Consider the following 22690-nt stretch of genomic DNA (forward strand, 5'->3'; position numbering starts at 1 on the left):
AAGATAACCTGCGATTGTAACTGTAAACAAAACACGAGAGAGATTCGGCCCAATAACTCTCTGGAAGATTGGCATCATGCAGCAAGGTTTTTAACCCTTGAAGCAATGTCTGATTTGCCCTTTCGCAAAGTCCATTCTGCCATGGCGAGCGAGGACTGGACAAATCGTGTTGAATTCCTTTCTCAGTCAGAAAAGCTTCAAACTGCTGAGAAGTGAATTCTCCCCCGCGATCAGTGAAAAGAGTTTTTATCTTCTTACCATGCACATTTTCCAACCAAGCACAGAATTCCTTGAACCTAGGAAAAGCCTCTGATTTCTGCTTGAGATTATACACATAAATATACCTGGAAAATGCATCAATGAGAACCATGAAGAACCTATTGCCACCCAAAGAGGGCGATAGTGGACCAACTAAATCAGCATGAACAATCTGGTATGGTTCTGTAGCTTGCCTACTAGACACCTTACCTTTCGCAGCCATTTTCACCTTGTTTGCTGCGCATGCTTTGCACTTCATGTGGTACCTGCAGGGTTTAATAGTCATACCTTCAACCAAGGCAGGCATTTTAGAAACTGCCTCAAAATGCAAATGACCAAATTTTCGGTGAAAATCATGAATACATCCTGCATGCAAACTTTTGTTAGAACCTGCAATGCAACAAGTATCATTCTGCACAACATCATCATAATACAAAACAAACAAACGATCAACATTTTCAGCATGCAATACATAATCGTCTTTCTTTGTGATGGTGCATTTCTTGTTCTTGAAGGAAACGTCAATGTTCCGTTCATTCAGCTGCATCACACTTAGAAGATTGTGTGTGGCATCTGGAACGTACAGTACATCCTGTATCTCTAAGTCCAAACTGTGAAGAACAACAGTTCCATAGCCTTGACTGGGGATCGTGTGGTCATCCGCCTGGTGAATCGCACCTTCCTGCGGTGTAAAAGACATGAACAGTCGCTTATCGTTGCACATGTAGTGGGTAGCTGCTGAATCAACAACGAAGAAAGATCTAGACGTCTTCTGGACCTTTGCGACGTTTGGAGTGAAGCGTGAGACCATTGCCTTGTGCTGCGTTGTCCTGGAGACCGGACCTTTGCCTTTGCTTTGGCCTTTTCCGCGCGATGAGCTTCCGCTGCGCTGCTCTGTCTTGGCCCTGGGATATTTGCATTCCCTCTTCATATGGCCTAGACGTCCACACGAGTAGCATTTCTCTGCCTTCAAAGCTTTGGCGCCCTCTGGTGGTTCCACTGCACTCTGGGATGACGTCTGTGAAGACTCCCCCATACCCATGCAGCTAGCACCCCGGCGATCTGCTTCATTCTGGATCACGGCAGTAACATAGGCTACTGTGAGCCGAGCAGTTGGCTGAACAGCAATCTGAGTGGCAACGGACTCCCAACTTGGACCCAAAGAATGTAGTATCATGAAGGAATACACAGCCTCTGGAAAGGTGAGTCCTCTCTGTTGCAACTCGTGTCTCAGATTCTGCATCTCCATCAGATGTGTACGCACATCTCCACCTTCAGCAAGAGCCATACCATGCAGCTTGGCATAGTAGTACATTGAGGAACCAGCTTCTGTCCTCAAGTGAGCCTCTCTTAAAGTGTCCCAAATTTCTCTGGCTGTGGTCTTTCCACGCAACAGACAGAGCTCTTCTGGGGATACTATCAATGTAAGTGTTCCCCTTGCTTTGGAATCCTTAGTAGCCCATTCATCTGTAATTGGAGCTGGGGGGTTGTCTGTAATAACATTAAACAGACCCTCTTTCCACAGAATTGCCTCTGCATAAAGTACCCAGTCCGTATAATTTTTCTTATTGAGCTTAGGAATCCCAAAAGCATCAGCCAGCTTTGCATCTGCCATCATTGCTGCTTTAAACAAGCTGCGTCACAGTACAGCTTCCAAAAGCACTTGTAAAAAGTACTTTCGCTTTCCCAGCCACCAAGCCTGTGAGCTTGTGCCTTTGCCTGTATCGCGGCAAAACGGCTTTAAAAGTTCAAAGTCCAGCCATAAAGCCATAAATTAGAAACTGGCAGGCTGCCCGGAGCATGAGCACATACCTTCATCAATCAAACTCGACGCGCAGAGCAGATAACGCCGATCCGTTTTCTGTTCCTCTGCCGGCATTCCGACTCGGCTTCTGGAGTCTCCATTCTTCAGTTTGATTGCGTCTTTCTGGGCCCGGAACCAAAAATGTTGTAATTGCAGAGTCCTGTGCACAACGGAATGATGAGCAGTACATGCCACATGCTTAAAGTTGCTTTATTTTCAGTTCAGTATTGAGAAATTACAAACATGCATCTTGCCTCTGCGGGAGCAGAGAAGCAACCGTCCTTCTCCTCGGAATGAAGAACACCGAGAGAGCAGTGAAAAACAGGAAACCAGTGTACGTCACATCCAGTTTCCCATTCCCGTGGGAAAACCCAACAGTACTCTGACTGTGGAATGTAAACATTGTCTTGTGACAAGCACTTCGCTGCACAGTGAAGAGAGCAGAAACCAACATGGATAAGATACAAGGATTTATTGGAAAATAAAACCCCAAGGTGGCTGTCACCGATGGAAGCAAAAGCTCTGAAAAGGCTCAATATGGAGGCCAAATGGCCGAAATATTGGGAAATTCTGGAACAAGAAGGACACAAACTGAAATTGCAGAGTTTCGAGAAATTAAAAAACAAAGTGAGAGATTGGCTTCATTATTATCAGATAATGGAGACATATAATTTGGATAAGAAAATTGGCTTCCAGGTGGAAAAGTCAAAGTTAGAAACAGAACTGCTAGAACCCAAAACTAAGAATTTGTCAAGAATGTATAATTTGCTGTTGAAATGGAATACTCAGGATGAAACGGTAAAATCCGCTATGATTAAATGGGCACAAGATGTTGGACATAATATTATGTTTGCTGACTGGGAACAGTTGTGGACCACCGGTATGAAATTTACGGCATGTAATGCCTTAAGGGAGAATATTATGAAAATGATATATAGGTGGTACATGACCCCAGTCAAGCTTGCAAAAATTTATCATTTGCCCGATAACAAATGTTGGAAATGTAAAGAAACTGAAGGTACATTATTTCACCTTTGGTGGACGTGCCCAAAGATTAAGGCTTTCTGGGAAATGATATATAATGAACTGAAAAAGGTATTTAAATATACCTTTCTGAAGAAACCAGAGGCCTTTCTCCTGGGCATGGTCGGCCAATTGGTGCCAAGGAAAGACAGAACATTTTTTATGTACGCAACAACAGCAGCAAGAATACTTATTGCAAAGTATTAGAAGACACAAGATCTACCCACTTTGGAAGAATGGCAGATGAAGGTGATAGACTACCGTATTTTTTGCACCATAACACTCACTTTTTTCCTCCTATAAAGTAAGGGGAAATGTCTGTGCGTGTTATGGAGGGAATGCCTATGGGTGGCATGCCTACGGGTTTTCCTCCTCTAAAAATTACGTGCGTGTTATGGTCGGGTGCGTGTTATAGAAATGACTGGCAGAATCCGAGACCAGGGAAGAGAGACGGCGGAAGAAGATTGGAAGAAATTCAAGGACTATCTTGGGAAATATTACAAAATTAGTGAATGTTAGAATGATGGTGGATAGAATTTAAGTGGTTATCAGCTGTAATGATTAAGATAATTGGGGGGGGAGAAAGAAAGGTGTAAAATTAAGTGAAAAATAAGGGTGAGGATTTGCTGAATGAATAATTTGAATTGGAATACAAAAAGGGGAGGTATGAGGAGGTCTGAGAAGTAAGTTAAAAGAAAATAAGTGAATGAAATTATATATGTTTTTATTTTTGTATTTTTGTTTATTGTTTTTTTTGTATAATCTCTGAAAAGTTAATAAATATATATTTTTTAAAAATGTCCTGCTTCTGAATACCAGTTGCTGGAAACATGGGAGGAGAGTGCTTGGATCCTGCTTGCAGGTTTCCCACAGGCATCTGGTTGGTCACTGTGAGAACAGAATGCTGAACTAGATGCCCTTTGGCCAGATCCAACAGATTCTTATGTTCTTACGTTCTTATTTGTTGACAGCAAAGCACACTCACCATTAATGTGTGGAATTTGCTGCCACAAGACTTGTTGAACCTAGGATAACTCAGTTGGTGCAGCATGGGACTCTTAATCTCAGGGTCATGGGTTCGAGCACCATGTTGGGTAAAAGATTCCTGCATGGCAGGGGGTTGGACTAGATGACACTCATGGGCCTTCCCAACTCTGCAGTTCTGTGATTCTATGATGGACGAAAGGCTAGATAGGGATCTCCAACCTTTTCAGTAACATGCATTTGGGGACCCATTTCTTCATCATTGACCATATATTTGCATGGTGGAAGTATTGGTGGAAGTCCTGACCCACCAGCTGAAGACCTAGATGGCATTGAAGGGGGAGTATTTATTTAGCTAGTTGTTTTCTTACATTTATATCCTGCTTATATTTGGCATGAGTAAGCTGCCGCCTGCCCTTTTCCAGGTACCAAAATACTGATTCCAGACATTCCAAGCATAAGTCTGACCCTTCCTCCCTGGAAAACCACAACTGTGTCCACCCTAATCTCAGAGCCCTTCAGGACAGAGGAGCAGAATGAAGGGAGCACCACCTCCAGAGCATGAGACCAGGCCTGATCCCTCACCCTGAGCACTTTGGAGGGGGTGGGGAATAAAACCTAAATACAGGGCACAAAAACAATGCCTTTTGTCATCTCCTTGTTAGTGGCATGGTCTGTGGGGCAGCATCTGGAGAATACAAACAATTTCTTCTGTGTCTTTCTAATTCTCTGGAGGGGCTGCAATGCCACGTTTCTAAGAGAGGTGGCAACTGGCCTTTGCATTGCTACATAGGCGCCGACTCCATGGGGCCTGAGGGGGCCTGAGCCCCCTCAAAAATTCGTTGGGGGGGCTCCGCCCCCCCAATAATCTCGGGCGCCCCTCCAGCAGAGCGCCACCGCCGCCCCTCCCCCAGCCCAAAATGCACAGGGTTGGGCTGCATGCCTCCTGCCCTCCCTCCCGAGCAAAAGCTCCACCCAATTTCCTTCGGAGCGGATTAATAGGCGCAGCACACTCTCCCCTATTTGCTCACGAGGAGGCGGCGCCACTTTATCTGCATATTCATGAGCTTATTTATTATTCATGCGCTTTCGCGGGCTCCCCCAATATTTTTTATAAGTCGGCGCCCCTGCATTGCTATGCTCCCTAACCCTAATCATGCTAATACACAGCAAACAAAGGTCTTAGGATTTCAGTTACCAATCAAAGTAGCAATTGGTTGTGTCAGTCACCCATACCGCTGATGCTGCTTCTCTGGGTGGAATGGAGATCTGGATGTAGATTTCAATAAGGAGTGGGGATGTTACTCAGCTTTCCAATTCCTCCTCTACCCCCTCCTTTTTGGAACATAAACAATGCCTCATGTTGCAATTCGCTCCCAGGTTGCCCAGGCGATGCTGATGCAAGTGTGGAACCAGACTTGTTTATTTCCATATTACCATGGTTCTGGCAGAATACTCTCTCTCTCTCTCTCTCTCTCTCTCTCTCTCTCTTTGTGTGCTGCTAATACAAGTCCTCCTTCCTTGCAAGTTACCAGCCCCCGGGGGGGGGGGAGAGCCACAACCCCAAAATACCACATTTCGTTTCATAAGACCCATGGGCATAGCTAAGGGGGGGAGGACAGAGGGCAGCTGCTCCCTATCAAATAAAACAATAGAAATACTTAACTGACCAATCATGTCATTTCTGCCCCGCTAACAAAAGTCCTCGCTATGCCCATGCTAAGACCATGTTCCCCATTCCTTTGCCTTCATATGATATAGTATTCATTGATTTTTTTTTGTTCCATTTTTTCGTTTTATTTGAGGCATTTGTATTCTAACCTTCGCCCATTCCCATGAGCTCAGAGAGGGGTGTTTGCACAGGCTGCCTGGGCAACAATGACCACATCCCAGTTAAAATGAAACAAAAAGTCCAGAAAGCATAAAAAAATGAACCTCAAAGCAAAAGAGAATGTTTCTCAATATGAACAGAGGGATGGAGGGGAAATTCAGTTCCCTTAACATGAAACTGACCCAATTCACCCTTCCTTAAACAAGAGGCACACTGAAACGCAGCTTTCTTTTGAAATTTGCACTTCTTGGAATTTTGCCACATGGTTCTCCAACAAAAAACAATGTGGACATACGTTAGGGGAAAGTGTGCATCAAAAATACATATATTTGTGGCAATAACAAACAGAAATGTGTTATTTTGGGGAAAATTGCTTGGAAAGAAATTAGGGGAAATGAGAACTAAAATTGTTTGTGTGTGTGTGTGTGTGTGTGTTTATTGGCTTATATAAACAAGAATAACATTATACAAGTTTTCTCATGTCATTAGTATGTCACAAAAATAGCATAATAATTGTGGAAAAATATCTACAACATATGTTTCATTATTAGTGATCAGTGTATAAGTTCTTGGTTTATGAACTGGTTTAAACAATTAGGAAGAAGAAGAAGAAGAAAAAGAAAAAAGAGGGAGAGGGGTGGGGTCGGGTGGTTATGCTTCTCTTATTCTACTTACTGTATTTTTCGCTCTATAAGACACACTTTTCCCTTCCTAAAAAGTAAGGGGAAATGTGTGTGCGTCTTATGGAGCGAATGCAGGCGGGAGGCTCTGCTCAGTGCTCCCTTTAAAGAGCCGTGTGGAGCTTGGGAGCTTTTCCCCAGGGAAAGAGCGCTTCACAGGCTCTTTAAAGGGAGCACAGGTCTTGGAAGAGCCTTAGCCATGCGCAGGTTCTCCCGGGCAACAGAAGCCTTCATCCCGCTGCCGGGGGCTGCGTGTGGCTATCCCAGAAGTCAGGACAGCAAGCGGGATCACTGCGATCTCGCTTGCTGTCCTGGCTTCTGGGATTCAGAATATTTTTTTTCTTGTTTCCTCCTCCAAAAACTAGGTGCATTTTATGGTCTGGTGCATCTTATAGAGCAAAAAATACGGTAGTGTGTGTGAGGGGTTGTGTCAGCATTACTTGTATGAGTTCTCTTACTATTCACTTGTATGGGGAATTATACTTAAAATTATATAGAACACAATAACTATACAGTGGTACCTCGGGTTACATACGCTTCAGGTTACAGACTCTGCTAACCCGGAAGTAGTACCTCCGGTTAAGAACTTTGCTTCAGGATGAGAACAGAAATTGCACGGCGGCAGTGGGAGGCCCCTTTAGCTAAAGTGGTGCCTCAGGTTAAGAACAGTTTCCGGTTAAGAATGGCCCTCCGGAATGAATTAAGTTCTTAACCCGAGGTACCACTGTATATGAAAATGAAAAATGGATATGTAGGTCAACATTTAATTACCCTAGAATCATTTTATCCAATTCATCCGAGCAGAAGCAACAACCACTGGACAGATGATCTTAGGATTCAACATGCTAATTTCCAGCAATGTTCTCAAACTTGCAATTGCCAGTAGTGTGGCACCTCTGTTTTTGGTTCAATATAACAATTTAAACATTGTATATTTGTCTATTAAGGGTTTTCCCCCAAAGCTAAGTACAACAAAATAAAATACAGATACAGAAGTATGCAAAGGAACACAAATGAAACACAAAAATTTCCTTTGCTGGGGGCAGCATGGAAGAAAAAGAAAAATTGATGTCCTCAGAAGGCATGTAAAAGGTGAGTTCAGGTAAGTGCATCAGTTAGACAAGTGATATGTTCTGAAAAACCATGGGTACAATTTAAAAAAACCCCTTTTTTTCTTACAACAGTCTTCCAAGGTAGGCCAGTATCACTTTCCTAACATAGCAGTGAGGTGACTGAGACTGAGAGGGAAGGTTCTTGCATCAAGTCACAAAATACATAAGAAGCTGCCTCGATACTCGCTCAGAATATCTGAATGGAATTAAATCTATCTATTCCGAACAATTCACTAGATTCATAATTAACAATACTTTAACGGAAAGAATTGAGATAACGAAGGGGACAAGGCAGGGCTTGGTTTCTGCTTTCCTTCACTGTGCAGCGAAAGGGCTTGTCACGAGACAGGTGTTTACATTCCACAGTCTGTACTGTTGGAGTTTCTCACGGGAAAGGGAGGCTGGATGTGACGTACACTGGTTTCCTGTTTTTCACTGTGTGATTCTCTCCGAGCTGTCGAGGAGAGAGAATGCATTTTCTGCTCCGGCAGAAGCAAGATGTCTTTCTGTAATATACCAGCTTTGAACTATAAATAAAGCAATATAGAGTATGCAGCACGTACTCCTCATCCTTCCGCTGGGCACGGGACTCTGCTTTAATTCAACACGTGGTTATGGGCTCCAGAAGTCGAATCGGAGTGCCGGCAAAGGATCGGAATGCAGAGGGACAGATCGGAACGGAATCTGCTCTGCGCGTAAAAGTGATTGATGAGGTATGTGCTACTGCTCCGGGCGGCCTGCCAGCTTCTAGTTAATGGCTTTATGGCTTTATGGCTGGACTTTGAACCTTTAAATCCGTTTTGCCGGGAACAGGCAAAAGGCTCCCAAGCACAAGTCACTATGCTGGGGAAATCGAAAGTAACTTTTAAGTGCGCTTTTGGAATAAAGCAGCTGCAGCAGTGACGCAGCAAGATTTAAAGCAGCATATATGACGCTGAAGGCTAATGCCAGAGTCATGATGGCCCTTCAGGATGCTTGTGGGATTCCTAAGCTCAACAAGAAAAACTATGCCGACTGGGTTCTGTATGCAGAGGCAATTCTGCGGAAAGAGGGTTTGTTTGAGGTGATTACAGACACCCCCCCAGTTCCAGTTACAGATGCATGGGAAGCTAAGGATTCCAAAGCAAGGGGAACTCTTACATTGATAGTATCCCCAGAAGAGCTCTGTCTATTGCGTGATAAGACCTCAGCCAGAGAAATTTGGGACGCTTTGAGAGAGGCTCACTTAAGGACAGAAGCTGGATCCACTATGTTTTACTTTAACAAGCTGCATAATATGGCTCTTGCTGAAGGTGGAGATGTGCGTTTACATCTGATGGAGATGCAAAATCTGAGACATGAGCTGCAACAGAGAGGACTCAACTTTCCAGAGGCTGTGTATTCTTTCATGATACTACAATCTTTGGGTTCAGGTTGGGAGTCTGTTGCAACCCAGATTGCTGTGCAGCCAACCGCTCAGCTGACAGTGGACTATGTAACTGCCGTGATATTAAATGAAGCAGATCGCCGGGGTGCTAGCTGCATGGGCAAGGGGGAGTCTTCACAGACGTCATCCCATAGTGCAGTGGAACCACCAGATGGCGCCAAAGCTTTGAAGGCAGTGAAATGCTACTCGTGTGGACGTCTAGGCCATATGAAGAGGGAATGCAGATATCCCAGGGCCAAGACAGAGCAGCGCAGCGAAAGCTCATCACGTGGAAAAGGCCGAGGCAAAGGCAAAGGTCCGGTGTCTAGGACAACGTAGCACAAGGCTATGGTTTCACGCTTCACTCCAAAGGTTGCAGAGGTCCAGAAGACGTCTAGATCTTTCTTCGTTGTTGATTCAGCGGCAACTCACCACATGTGCAACGATAAGAGACTGTTTGTGTCTTTTACACCGCAGGAAGGTGCGATTCACCAGGCGGATGACCACACTATTCCGAGTAAAGGTTACGGAACTGTCATTCTTCACAGTTTGGACTTATCGATACAGAATGTGCTTTACGTGCCAGACGCCAAACATAATCTGCTCAGCGTTGGACAGCTGAATGAGCGAAACATTGACGTGTCCTTCAAGAACAAGAAGTGCATCATCACAAAGAAAAATGATTATGTATTGCATGCAGAATATGTTGATCGTTTGTTTGTTTTGTATTATGATGATGTTGAAAAGGATGACACTTGTTGCATTGCAGGTTCTAACAAAAGTTTGCATGCAGAATGTATTCATGATTTTCACCGAAAATTTGGTCATTTGCATTTTGAGGCAGTATCTAAAATGCCTGCCTTGGTTGAAGGTATGACTATTAAACCCTGCAGGTACCACATGAAGTGCAAAGCATGCGCAGCAAACAAGGTGAAAATGGCTGCGAAAGGTAAGGTGTCTAGTAGGCAAGCTACGGAACCATACCAGGTTGTTCATGCTGATTTGGTTGGTCCACTAGCGCCCTCTTTGGGTGGAAATAGGTACTTCATGGTTCTCATTGATGCATTTTCTAGATATATTTTTGTGTACAATCTCAAGCAGAAATCAGAGGCTTTTCCTAGGTTCAAGGAATTCTGTGCTTGGTTGGAAAATGTGCATGGTAAGAAGATAAAGACTCTTTTCAGTGATCGCGGGGGAGAATTCACTTCTCAGCAGTTTGAAGCTTTTCTGATTGAGAAAGGAATTCAACACGATTTGTCTAGTCCTCGCTCGCCATGGCAGAATGGACTTGCGGAACGGGCAAATCAGACATTGCTTCAAGGGTTAAAAACCTTGCTGCATGATGCCAATCTTCCAGAGAGTTATTGGGCCGAATCTCTCTCGTGTTTTGTTTACAGTTACAATCGCAGGTTATCTTCAGCGATTGGTTGTACCCCCTATGAGAAGATGTTTGGCAAGAAGCCATACATCAAACACATGAAGATTTTTGGTTCTGACATGTGGGTTCACTCACCACAAAACTCCAAGTTAGACAAGCGTGGATTGCATGGTATCTTTCTAGGTTATCAGAAAGGGTCTTACAGAATAATGATGACTGACTCTAAGACAATTAAGCTCACGAGAAGTGTTGAGTACAATGCAAAGTGGGGGGAGAATGTGGGAATTTTCCAATGTTATCCTGATGACGGTGATGAGACTGAGGATAGTCAAAAGCAACCACAACCCACACCCACTGATGAAGGTTCTGAGTCTGAATCTGAAACTGAATCGGGTGATTCAGAGGATTTCAAGAGTGCGAAAGCCTCTATGCGACCCTCTGAAAGCTCTGATCAAGAATTGGAGGAACCATTGTTCACAATAGGTCGTTTTTCTCCTAAGAAGGAAGAGGAGAGTGTTGAAGACTTAAGGCTAATTCGCAGGTCACAAAGAGCCACAAAAGGCAAACCTCCAAAGAGATTTGCTGATGAGTTTGCTACGATAGCAGTAACAGCTGTTAAAAGCTCCAAGAAGGTATTTGAACCTTCAAGTTTCCAAGAAATCCAGGATTTGGATTCAAAGGAAGCTGAGCCATGGTTAAATGCCATGAAGGCTGAGCTTGATTCCTTAGAAAGGAACAAAACATGGGAGCTAGTTCCAGTAGTTCCAGGAATGAAACTACTTGGAAGCAAATGGGTCTTCAAAGCGAAGACAGATCAAAATGGCAAGATAGTCAGACACAAAGCCAGATTGGTAGCCAGAGGTTTTGCACAGGTACCAGGTGAAGACTATCACGAGACCTACTCACCCACAGTGAGATATGAGAGCATTAGGCTTATGCTCAAGCTAGCTGCAGAGGAAAATCTACACATTAGTCACCATGATATTAATACAGCTTTTCTGTACGGATCTCTGGAAGAATCACTTTATATGCTTCCACCTGATGGCGTACAGGTAAAACAGGGATTTGTTTGTGCTCTGAAGAAATCCCTTTATGGTCTCAAACAAAGTGCACGGTGTTGGCACACAAAACTCACTGAAGTATTGTTTTCTCTAGGTTTTCAGCAAGGGAAAGCTGATCCATGTGTATTTGTCAAAGAGGAGGGGCAAAAGAAACTGTACTGTTTGTTTTATGTTGATGATTTATTATTCTTTTGGAAAGATGTCGCAATGTACAATAGCGCCCTAGCTCAACTGAAAGAGCACTTTGACATGAAAGATCTTGGTGAGGTAAACAACTACCTATCTCTGGAAATAGAGAGAAATCAAGATGGTAACATTATAGTTCACCAGTCACGGAAAATTGCTGATGTGTTAAGCAAACTAAACCTGATGGATGCTAACCCTGTAGACACACCGATGACAACAGGTTATCAGGTAGATGACACTGAAGAAGCATTTTCTGACACTACACTGTACAGAAGTGTGCTAGGCAAGCTAAACTTCATTGCCAGATGTTCGAGACCAGACATTGCTGTTAGCTGTAATTTGCTAAGCAGACAAGTCAACAATCCTAGTGTCAAGGATTGGAAAGCTCTGAAACGCATAGCGCGGTATTTGAAAGGCACTATGCATTACAGACTGAGATTTAACAATCAGAAGTCTGGTGGTCTTGAGGTATTTGCTGATGCAAGTTTTGGAAGTGACACTACAGACAGGAAAAGTACGTCTGGAGTTTGTGGTTCGAGGACCCGACCCCGGTGAAGTGAAATGAAGACACAAGGACACGTGATATAAGGTTAATGGGCTAGGAAAAGGCCACAACTTTATTGGTTACAGCATTTGAAAAGGTATTGGCTTAGGCATTGGATCGAAATAAGTGGGTTCTTCACCAGTAGGTGGAGCCTGTCGATGCTAATCCGACTATAGGCTCACCCCTGCTGTCACCGAGGGTCGTGCCAAGGCCTCCCGCCAAGCAGGCATCGGACGGAATACACGACCCCCAGATTCCTTTAACGGAATACCCCTAAAAATTGAAGGCATAGGCGATGGCCACACCTAGCACTTCCACACAGCGCAACACATTATTCCAATGCCTAACCTACCCACCAATACCACAAAAGTTGTGACGATTGCTACGAGGTAGGCGAAAAAACCAATTAGCCTAGTGCCAAATGGAAAAACTCCTACCAGGCCCCCCAGCCAACCAGGGCGACCAACCTAAGGTTCATAGCAAGGCCGAAAAACCTGAGCCCTAACTAAAGGGAGTGGAGGGTGGGTGACTCGCAAGGGGCGAAGGAAGGAAGAATGAGGCCGGAGGAAGGCTGGCGCTGCAGCAAAATGCTGCTGAACACGCCCCCACCGTGGCCCCCGGTTGGATGGCCACCGAGGGGGCGTGAGCGCCAGCCAGGTGAGTGGGCAGCAGGGGGCCACGCCCCCTGCTAGCCGGAGCTCGAGCCCCGACCACAACCCCTCCCCTCCCCTTTGGGGAGGAGAGTCTTTGTGGTTCGAGGACCCGACCCCGGTGAAGTGAAATGAAGACACAAGGACACGTGATATAAGGTTAATGGGCTAGGAAAAGGCCACAACTTTATTGGTTACAACATTTGAAAAGGTATTGGCTTAGGCATTGGATCGAAATAAGTGGGTTCTTCACCAGTAGGTGGAGCCTGTCGATGCTAATCCGACTATAGGCTCACCCCTGCTGTCACCGAGGGTCGTGCCAAGGCCTCCCGCCAAGCAGGCATCGGACGGAATACACGACCCCCAGATTCCTTTAACGGAATACCCCTAAAAATTGAAGGCATAGGCGATGGCCACACCTAGCACTTCCACACAGCGCAACACATTATTCCAATGCCTAACCGCCACCCGAGCTAAAGGCTCGCCGCCAATACCCTCAAAGCTGCAACCAATCCCAGATGTTTTTAATGACACTAGCTAACCAGAAGTCATTCCCCAGATCTGATAGGTGGACACCGTCATCCCGGTATAAAGCTTTGTCGCTAATCCGGATACGGTCATGGTAAATCACTCGGCCATCCATAAAGCGCACCCAACGGGCTACCGCCCGATTTACGAGTTTCCTGGTTCTTTCAATGGCCATACAGTCCTGCGCACCGCGCCACACAGTTCTTTTCAAGAAGGAGGACCAGCACACTGTCGTTCTGGGACACAGGGCTGCAAATGCATTCAAGTCTCTTTTTATGCTCGACAGCAAGTCCACACTCCTTTTGTTGCCGAGGTCATTCTCCCCTAAATGAATCACCAGGAAGTCGGCAGAGCCGAGCTTGGCTATTTTCTCCCACAGCAAAGGCATCAGTTCTTCCCAACGCATGCCTCTTCTCGAAAACCAGGAAACTCGAACATCACGTGGCAGACCAAGGTTGGGTGCCAGGCCGCAGCTCACCGCTCGCACGCGGGCCCAATGAACAATGCTGTGACCGCAAATCCACACGTTTCTTCCGGGCATAGCTGGGAATAAAGATAGAACAAAAGGAAGGGTAAGCAAACTAAGGGGTAGGCGCAAGGTTGCGAATATACGACTTATAAACATTGGATTTCCACCGGCCCAACTCTTTTATCCTTTCTGCCGGCAACCCCAGGTGCGCGGCCGTGGTGGCGGCCCCGATCCTGAACGAATGTGCAGCGTACTCATGGGGGGGTAGGCCACAAGCCTCAATAGCCTTGCGCATTACTCTAGTGAATTGGTACCTCAACAGGGGCGACCCATCCTCGTGTATCAAGAACGGTCCCGGGACAGCTGGTCTAAGGCGGAGAAACCGCCTCGTGTCCTTCACCGGACATGGGCCCTGCTGGGCCGACGCTGTGAGCTTGAGCAGGACACCCTTGCCAGTCTGATCGGTCTTGGACTGACGCACTAGTACTGACACAGCAGATTCGGATAGCTGTACATCCTCGCACAGGAGGCCGCGAGTTAAACCCCGCGCACTAGCTTCACACACAACCTCACCAACTCTGAGCGCACCAAAAAAGGCTATAGCGTAAGCCGCAGAAAAGAGCCGTGCCTCAAACTTAGACCAGCAAATTGTCCTGAGCTTTACGCGTATCTGAGATAGCAATCCATAAGAAATAGGCTTACGACCAACGGTCCTGGGCGGTTGCAACCTGCCCCAACCCTCAATGGCTCTACGGATCAGAAAATCACAACATGGGTCTTGCGCAAACGTTGCCTTTGAAAAGAAGCTGATGGCTGCTACGTGGATCTTTAAGGTTTTCGTAGCACGTCCGAGATCATCCAGATGGGACAGGTACTGCAGGACGTCATCAGTGGTGGGGGGTGTGTTATGTGACAGCCCAGACAACCCAAACCTGAAACCCAGGAAATCACACCAGGCCTTCTTATAGGACCTGAGCGTGGAAGGTGCCACGGACGCTAATACTCCCTGTATCACTTTGCGTCTCCAACGTTCCACAGGTACTCCGGAAAGGGTTCGGGCAACAGTTGTGCTCCAGGTGCGAGCGACCGGAAACGAGGAATCTGGAATCGAGACAAGGCGTCGGCTATATCATTATTGGCACCTGGTACGAATTTGGCTGAAAATAAGATATTGTACTCAAGGCAACGGAGGACGAACGCCCGCAGGAGAGAGGAGACCCTCGCAGACCGCGATGACTGCCTGGCAAGAATGTTCACCACCGCCAGGTTGTCGGTCCTGAAGCACACTCGGTGATCTCGGAACTCCTCGGTCCAGATGTGCACGGCCACTACTATTGGAAAGAACTCGAGAAAGGTGAGATCCCGCGTGATGGCCTGACCCTGCCATGCTGAAGGCCAGCGTTGCGCGCACCAGCGCCCTTTGAAATACAAACCGAAACCTAAAGACCCTGCTGCATCCGATTGAACCTGAAAGTCAGATGATAGATTCAAAACATCCTGCCAAAGAGAGACCCCGTTATATTTCCCCAAAAAGGCTGTCCACACCTCGAGATCTGCTTTGACCGACCTGGGGAGGCGAACCCTGTGGAGGGGGTGTTTCAGACCGACTGACAATCTGGCAAGGCGAGCACAGAAGGGGCGTCCAGGGGACACCACCCTGCACGCGAAGTTAAAGTGGCCCAATAGAGATTGAATTTGCCTAAGGGTGATCTTTCTAAGCTTAAGGGTGTCCTGAATTAGTTGTTTAAGGGCTTCGATCTTTTCAACAGGTAAGCGGGATGACTGGGCCACTGTATCCAGCTCAATACCAAGGTAAGTCAGGCGCGTGGCTGGTCCCTCTGTTTTCTCCGCAGCAAGAGGGACCCCAAGGTCCTCGGCCAGGGCTGAGAAGGCCTCCAGCAAGGAGGCGCACTCCCCCGAGTTGGCACCACCCACGAAAAGAAAATCATCCAGGTAATGTGTGACCCCAATGGTATTCGCCCTGAAACGCAGGGCCCAGTCCAAGAACGTGCTGAAGGCTTCGAATGCCGAACAGGCAACAGCGCAGCCCATTGGCATGGCCCTGTCGACATAGTATTTTCCCTGAAACTTAAAACCCAGGAGCCGGAAATCAGCGGGATGTACTGGCAAGAGGCGGAAGGCCGATTCGATATCACACTTTGCCAACAACGCCCCGGGGCCGAAACTGCGGATCAACTTAACTGCCTGATCGAAGGTGGCATATTTGACTGTGCATAACTCAGGCGGGATGGCATCGTTGACTGAGCCACCCTTTGGAAAGGACAGATTGTGAATGAGCCTAAACTCACCGGGGGTCTTCTTGGGCACAATGCCTAGTGGAGATATGTGCAAATTTGGTATGGGGGGACTATCGAAGGGGCCTGCAACCCTGCCCGCGCTGACCTCCTTTGCTATCTTTCTTTCGGCAACTTCCGGTCTCTCTCTAACTGATTTTTGATTGGGTGAATCTTTTGCAATTAAGGAACCCGCTATGGGAATGCGAAATCCACTGGAAAAACCTTCCCTGAGGTAGGAAGCTGCGACCTTATCCGGGTAAAGAGACAGAAGGTTGCAAAGGGGGACGAGCTTAATAGGGGAAAAGGCCAATCCCAAGACTACCTCACCGTCTGTTCCCTGCTGCGGGGGCCCCCCTGGAACTGGGATGATGGAACCCCCGGCCTCCACGAAAGGGCTGCTTCCCCCCTTTTAAGCAGGATGTAACAGGGTGACCCCCGGCGCATCTTTCGCATTCATGTGTGAATTTACAAGATGGCCTTTGGCAAAACCCTTTGTTGTACTCCCAGCACACCCGACGCTTAAAATCCTTCCTTTGGTCACTTCTGGTCGACCGATATGGGTCGACTGGCCTCTTTTCCACGTACGGACCGACAGCCACTGACCATATTCCATTCTCAATCTGATCCCAGCGTGCTAACGGGATCCTGGACGCCTTCCTTCTGAATTTCTTGTCATAGCTTATGGCCGCCGCCTCCCCCGAAAGGGCACAGGCCGTGCGAATGTGTGAAAGGTAGGCAACAAGGTGAACCGCCCGCTTGGGGTAAGCAGCGACAATTGTCCCCATAAAGGCTTGAAAACCATCAAGCCAATTTTCGAATGTCCTAGGCACAGAAGGGTACTTGCTCTTTCTCTTACCATGCGAGGGCCTCTTTTCACCCCTACCTAACTCCTCTGCTGGGGGCACTAATTTAAACATGTCAACAAACTCACCATTTAAGATTTTTGCTCGCAGTTTAGGGGATAGGTGATCACCCGGTATAACATCTGAGGTTGAGTAGGTGGATGTGGTGGCATCTTTTACCAGAGCCCCATCCTTCCACTCCTGGGTCCCCCCAAACTTTTTACGATGGCAATTGGCCCTCCTTGACAGTGCCCAGTCCGGGAGTCCAGAGACTTCCTCGCCCTTCCCCCAATAGGAACCTAGGGACGCGTCACTGTCATACTCCGAAGAAGAAGTACCTGTATCATCATCTGAGTCCTCCTTCCGAGACCTGCTCTTCCGACATGCTTCTTCTTTTCGCGCCTCTTCCCCGAAGGCTTCTCCACTGGCGCTGCAGCACCGGTGCCCTCCTCCTCCTGTTGCGCGTCTTCAGCCGCCGACGAAGCCGCAGAATCGGGCGACTGGACCCTGGGCCGCTTGTCCTATGAGCGATTAAAAGAGCTAGGGGCAGCAGGATTGTTATTGCGAATAGACTTAGAGGTAGCTTTCCCCCCCCGCGCCCGAGATCCGGATGCCGAAGCCCGTGACTGGGACCTAGTCTGCACAGATTGTGTATCATTAAAGAGGGCGGCCGATGTACTAGGCAGTTCGTCCCATTGGGAAGATTGAGAACTCTCTGGGAACTCCTGGGTGTCCGGGATGACATCCGGGGAAGAGGGGGGACTGGGGTTCGCGTCCGGGAAGCGTTGTTCATATTCATCTATAAAAGATCTAAAAGCGTTTAGGAAGTAGGAGACGGGAGGCCTTGTATTATTACCCCTGCCCTGTCGTCCCCGTGATGTGCTCTCTGCTGAGCTACGTGTGGCCACAGGCGCGCGCTTTCTCTTAGGAGCCATAAGGCGTGCCTTGCACACTACAAATGCAAGGTGTTTGTTAGTGTGTGTGTGTGTGTGAGTGAGTGTGTGTGTATTAATTAATTAATATATGTATATATATATCTTTTTGTTTTTTATTTATTTATTTATTTATTTATATTTATTTTATTTTATATATATATATGTTATAATAAGTTTTTTTTAACTCTTTATTTATTTATTTATTTATTTGTTTGTTTATATTGTATTTATTAACTATATCTATAAATCTGTTTATAATGTATTTTTCTATTTATTAATTAATTACTTTCTTATTTGTTCTCTCTTACTATATAGTCTACTTAATACTACCCAGTATAGGTTGTGCCAAAATAACCAAATCAAAAACAAGCCAATAAATTCTCAATTTATCCAAGCCTTGTGATTATTATTGCTAATAAACAAATCTATCCTACTAGTTTGCCTGTGCTACCAGCAGGCAGTGGCACAGTGGGCTGGTAACCACCATATTGCCACTAGGCAGAAATCAGGTATCTATAACTCCCCCTTTGTGTGTTAGCCAGGTGAGGGCAGGAGTGAAGAGAAAAGCTGCTCCCACTAGACTTCAATTAATAAAGGCAAGGTAGTAAAGGCGTCTGCCAACTGCTGCCAAGGTTCACTTCCTCATACAAAAGAACAATAGCTGAGCAATCTACAGCCTGCCAAAGTACTATAGGTGGCTGCAAACTGCTGCCAAGCTTCCCTTCCTCATACAAAAGAACAATAGCTCAGGAATCCTATGCCTGCCAAAGGTGAGATAAGCTGGCAAAAGCCCCTAAAAATGTGCCTCTGGGGAACAATAGGCTTAAGTATCACTCGTTAGCATTTAAATTGTCTTGCTGGCCAGCAGCAATAATGGCATTTCAATGGCAACCTAAGAGCTAGCCGACAACAATGGCTGCTATTTAATAGTAGATAGGTAGCCGTGTTGGTCTGCCATAGTCAAAATAAAAAATTCCTTCCAGTAGCACCTTAAAGACCAACTAAGTTAGTTCTTGGGTATCTGAAGAAGTGTGCATGCACACGAAAGCTCATACCAAGAACTAACTTAGTTGGTCTTTAAGGTGCTATTTAATAGGCAGCAACAGAGGCGTTTCTATGGTAACCCAACAGGGTCCCCAGGCAGACCAGGAAACAAGCAAACACCTTTTAACAACAAAAGGAGGGGAAGGGAGGGAGGAAGGGGACAGAGTACACAGAAGGATTGAGACTAGGCAGACCAGGGGACACCCACACAAAGACCCACACACACAGAAAAGGATAGTGGGGCGGGGGAGCAATAAACTCGCAGGGTTGGCAAGCTCGAAGGACCAAGAAAGATGGAGGCCACAGCAAAATCAGAGACACCAGCAACACAGAAACAACTATTCCCTTCCACACCAAGTATAAAGAATCACAACAAAAGGTGATACTTTTGTCTACCAGGCAATTATCTACTCCAAGCTGGGGGGGGGGTGATTTGTCCCGGGGGAAGGTGTGGAGAGAAAGCACCACTAACAAAAACGCAAAACAATGAAGAAGAACAGGAAAAGAAAAGAAAAAAGAAAAAAAAGAAGGGGGGATCGAATGAGGGGGCGCAGGGAAGAATTAAGACTAATAAGAAAATAAACACCCCAGCAATTCTGCAAGAACTAATCCCTTATAAACCAAGCACAATCTAAGCAATACAGAAGCCAAATGGGGCAGTAGTAAAATTGGGGCGATGGACGACGGGGCAAGTGAAAACGCACGTGGAGGGCCCACTGGAAGGGAGGAAAAGCACCGGTCACAACGGGAAACAATGGTGCTGCTCTTCTTAGCGTTCTTACACTCTCAGCAGCTTTGAAGCAAAGTTATAAATTGATCTGTCCCTTATCGGATAGGAGCGGGCCTCCAAGCAGGGAGGCAGCCTAAGAGCACACACGCACGCACACTCACTCACACACACACACTCACTGCGTTACGTGTCACGCAGAATGAGGCGGCCGGAGAATAGAAGGGCCCCCCCAACGCACGTGGGTGGCTGCCTCTAATGCGCAGCAGGCACCCACTTGCAAAGTTAAACTGCTCCCACGACCGGCAAAGCAAATGTGGTGGAGGTGTGGATGAAAACATGCGCACGTGGCTGCAGAATCAGTGGGGGGGGGGGCGGCTTCCCACAGGGCAACTCAGGACCACACTTCCGCCCCAAACTCCCTAAAAACCCACCGAAAACCTAACAAACTAATAGGCAAACACAAGTCCTGATGGCAAAGACGCAAAAGAACCAGAACCCAACTGCAGGCTTCGGAAGCCTGTGGGAGGATTAGAAAACAACCTGGGGGGGGAGCGGAAACAAACGCAACGCGGAAGGAGCGCCCGTCAGCTGTTAGGCGGCTTTGAGCCCGTCAGCTGTTAGGCGGCTTTGAGCCCGTGGCTATGGCGGTAGCGCTCACGTGGGCTGTAGCCCGAGCCGGGGAAAAGAAACCCGATATGTCTCAGAGGATTAATGATACTGGAGGGTCCGAATGCCGCTGCAAAATCCAGGGAAAAACTGGGAGGGACGCTCCCGGACAATCACTCAGGGGCACACCACACAGTACCGCGTTAGGAAGTAAAAGGAAAATAAACCGCGAAACTAAAACAAAAGGAACTCGCAACCACTTCCCTGGCTTCCAGCAGCAGTCACCAGCAGCAATCTCCAGCAGCTTGACTCGCAAGGGGCGAAGGAAGGAAGAATGAGGCCGGAGGAAGGCTGGCGCTGCAGCAAAATGCTGCTGAACACGCCCCCACCGTGGCCCCCGGTTGGATGGCCACCGAGGGGGCGTGAGCGCCAGCCAGGTGAGTGGGCAGCAGGGGGCCACGCCCCCTGCTAGCCGGAGCTCGAGCCCCGACCACAACCCCTCCCCTCCCCTTTGGGGAGGAGAGTCTTTGCTACATGTACAATCAGGGTCTGTTTGATTGGTCATGCAAGAAGCAAACAACAGTTAGCTTAAGTACTTGTGAAGCTGAACTGAATGCACTGTCTTATTCACTTAAGGATTGTGAATGGTTAGTACAATTGTGCAAAGATATGAAAATTCCTGTCAAATGTCCAATCCAGGTTTACCAGGACAACAAAGCATGTTTGGCTTTGCTGAAGTCTGAAGGTTGTAAGCAAAGCACTTGCAATTAAAGTTGCAGCATGCTAGGGAATGTATTCAGAAGGGACTCGTAACGGTGTCCTATATGCCAGGTAGTGAAATTCCTGCTGATGTATTGTCCAAGATTGTATCAAGGGATCAACACTGTACCTATGTGCAGAAGTTGGGTTTGTACTGATATTGTACGAACACGCTGCCCAGTGATGTTCACAGAAAGGAGGAGGATGTTGGTTTCTGCTTTCCTTCACTGTGCAGCGAAAGGGCTTGTCACAAGACAGGTGTTTACATTCCACAGTCTGTACTGTTGGAGTTTCTCACGGGAAAGGGAGGCTGGATGTGACGTACACTGGTTTCCTGTTTTTCACTGTGTGATTCTCTCCGAGCTGTCGAGGAGAGAGGATGCATTTTCTGCTCCGGCAGAAGCAAGATGTCTTTCTGTAATATACCAGCTTTGAACTATAAATAAAGCAATATAGAGTATGCAGCACGTACTCCTCATCCTTCCGCTGGGCACGGGACTCTGCTTTAATTCAACAGCCTGCTATTGCCATTATTATTCATAACAACACTAGATGTTCTGCTGAAAAAAATAACTGAAACAAAAAGAGTAAAAGGTATAGAAATTGGTTTAAAAGAATACAAATATAAAGCTTTTGCAGATGATGTAGTGTTGACGTTGGAACAACTAATAAATAGTTCAATTGAGGCAATGGAAAAAATAGAAGAATATTGTCATCTTGCTGGATTTAAATTTAATAAGAGCAGAACAAAACTACTAACAAAAAACATGGATAGTAAAGAAATAGAAGAGTTACAAATGAAAACAGGACTAACAATTGCAAAAAAAGTAAAATACTTGGGGGTATGGCTAATGACAAAAAACATCAACTTATATAAAGATAATTACGAAAAGGTGTGGACAGAGATTAAACAAGACCTGGAAATTTGGACCAGAATGAAATTATCGTTGATGGGCAGAATTGCTGCTATTAAAATGAACATGCTCCCGAAACTGTTAATCTTATTCCAGACCATTCCTATTATATGTGGAACGAAACAATTTGACATCTGGCGAAAACGTATTTCTAAATATATCTGGCTGGGAAAGAAACCTAGGATCAAATATAAAATCCTGACTGATGCAAAAGAAAGAGGTGGATTCTCCCAGCCAGATCTAAAAATTTATTATGAAGCATCTTGTTTTTGTTGGTTGCGTGATTGGATAGCATTAGACAATGAGGAGGTACTAGATTTAGAGGGATTCGATAATAGATACGGGTGGCACGCCTACCTGTGGTATGGAAAGACAAAAGTTCACAGAGGGTTTCTGCACCACATCATTAGAAAATCCTTGTATGAGGTATGGACTAGACATAAAAATCTCTTAGAACGTAAAACTTCGTGTTTACATGGGAAAGGACCAATAGAGAGCTATTGGTGGAGGGGATGGTAAATTAAAGTTAAAATCATTCAAAGAATTGAGAGGGAAATTAACCGATTGGTTACAATACCACCAATTACAAGATATCTTTAAGAAAGACAAAAGCAATGGTTTTAGTAACATCCAATCAGAGATTAAGACAG

At 46.3% G+C, this 22690-nt stretch overlaps 1 protein-coding gene and 1 long non-coding RNA gene across 2 annotated transcripts in view; one reads left to right on the forward strand and one right to left on the reverse strand.

Annotated features, from left to right (window-relative positions):
* The window catches only part of LOC310697677 (protein CIMAP1C-like), a 24686-nt gene extending 19094 nt beyond the window's left edge, over nt 1-5592 (reverse strand). The window contains 2 exon segments of the mRNA XM_083484367.1: nt 5306-5354; nt 5357-5592. Of these exon segments, the coding sequence (XP_083340493.1) occupies nt 5306-5354; nt 5357-5501 (194 nt within the window). The 5' untranslated portion in view covers nt 5502-5592.
* The window catches only part of LOC310697719, a 606556-nt gene that overhangs the window by 309338 nt on the left and 274528 nt on the right, over nt 1-22690 (forward strand). The gene's annotated exons all lie outside the window — the stretch shown is intronic.

Source organism: Podarcis liolepis (genome assembly GCF_965112155.1).
Source record: "Podarcis liolepis genome assembly, chromosome: W".
NCBI lineage: Eukaryota > Metazoa > Chordata > Lepidosauria > Squamata > Lacertidae > Podarcis > Podarcis liolepis.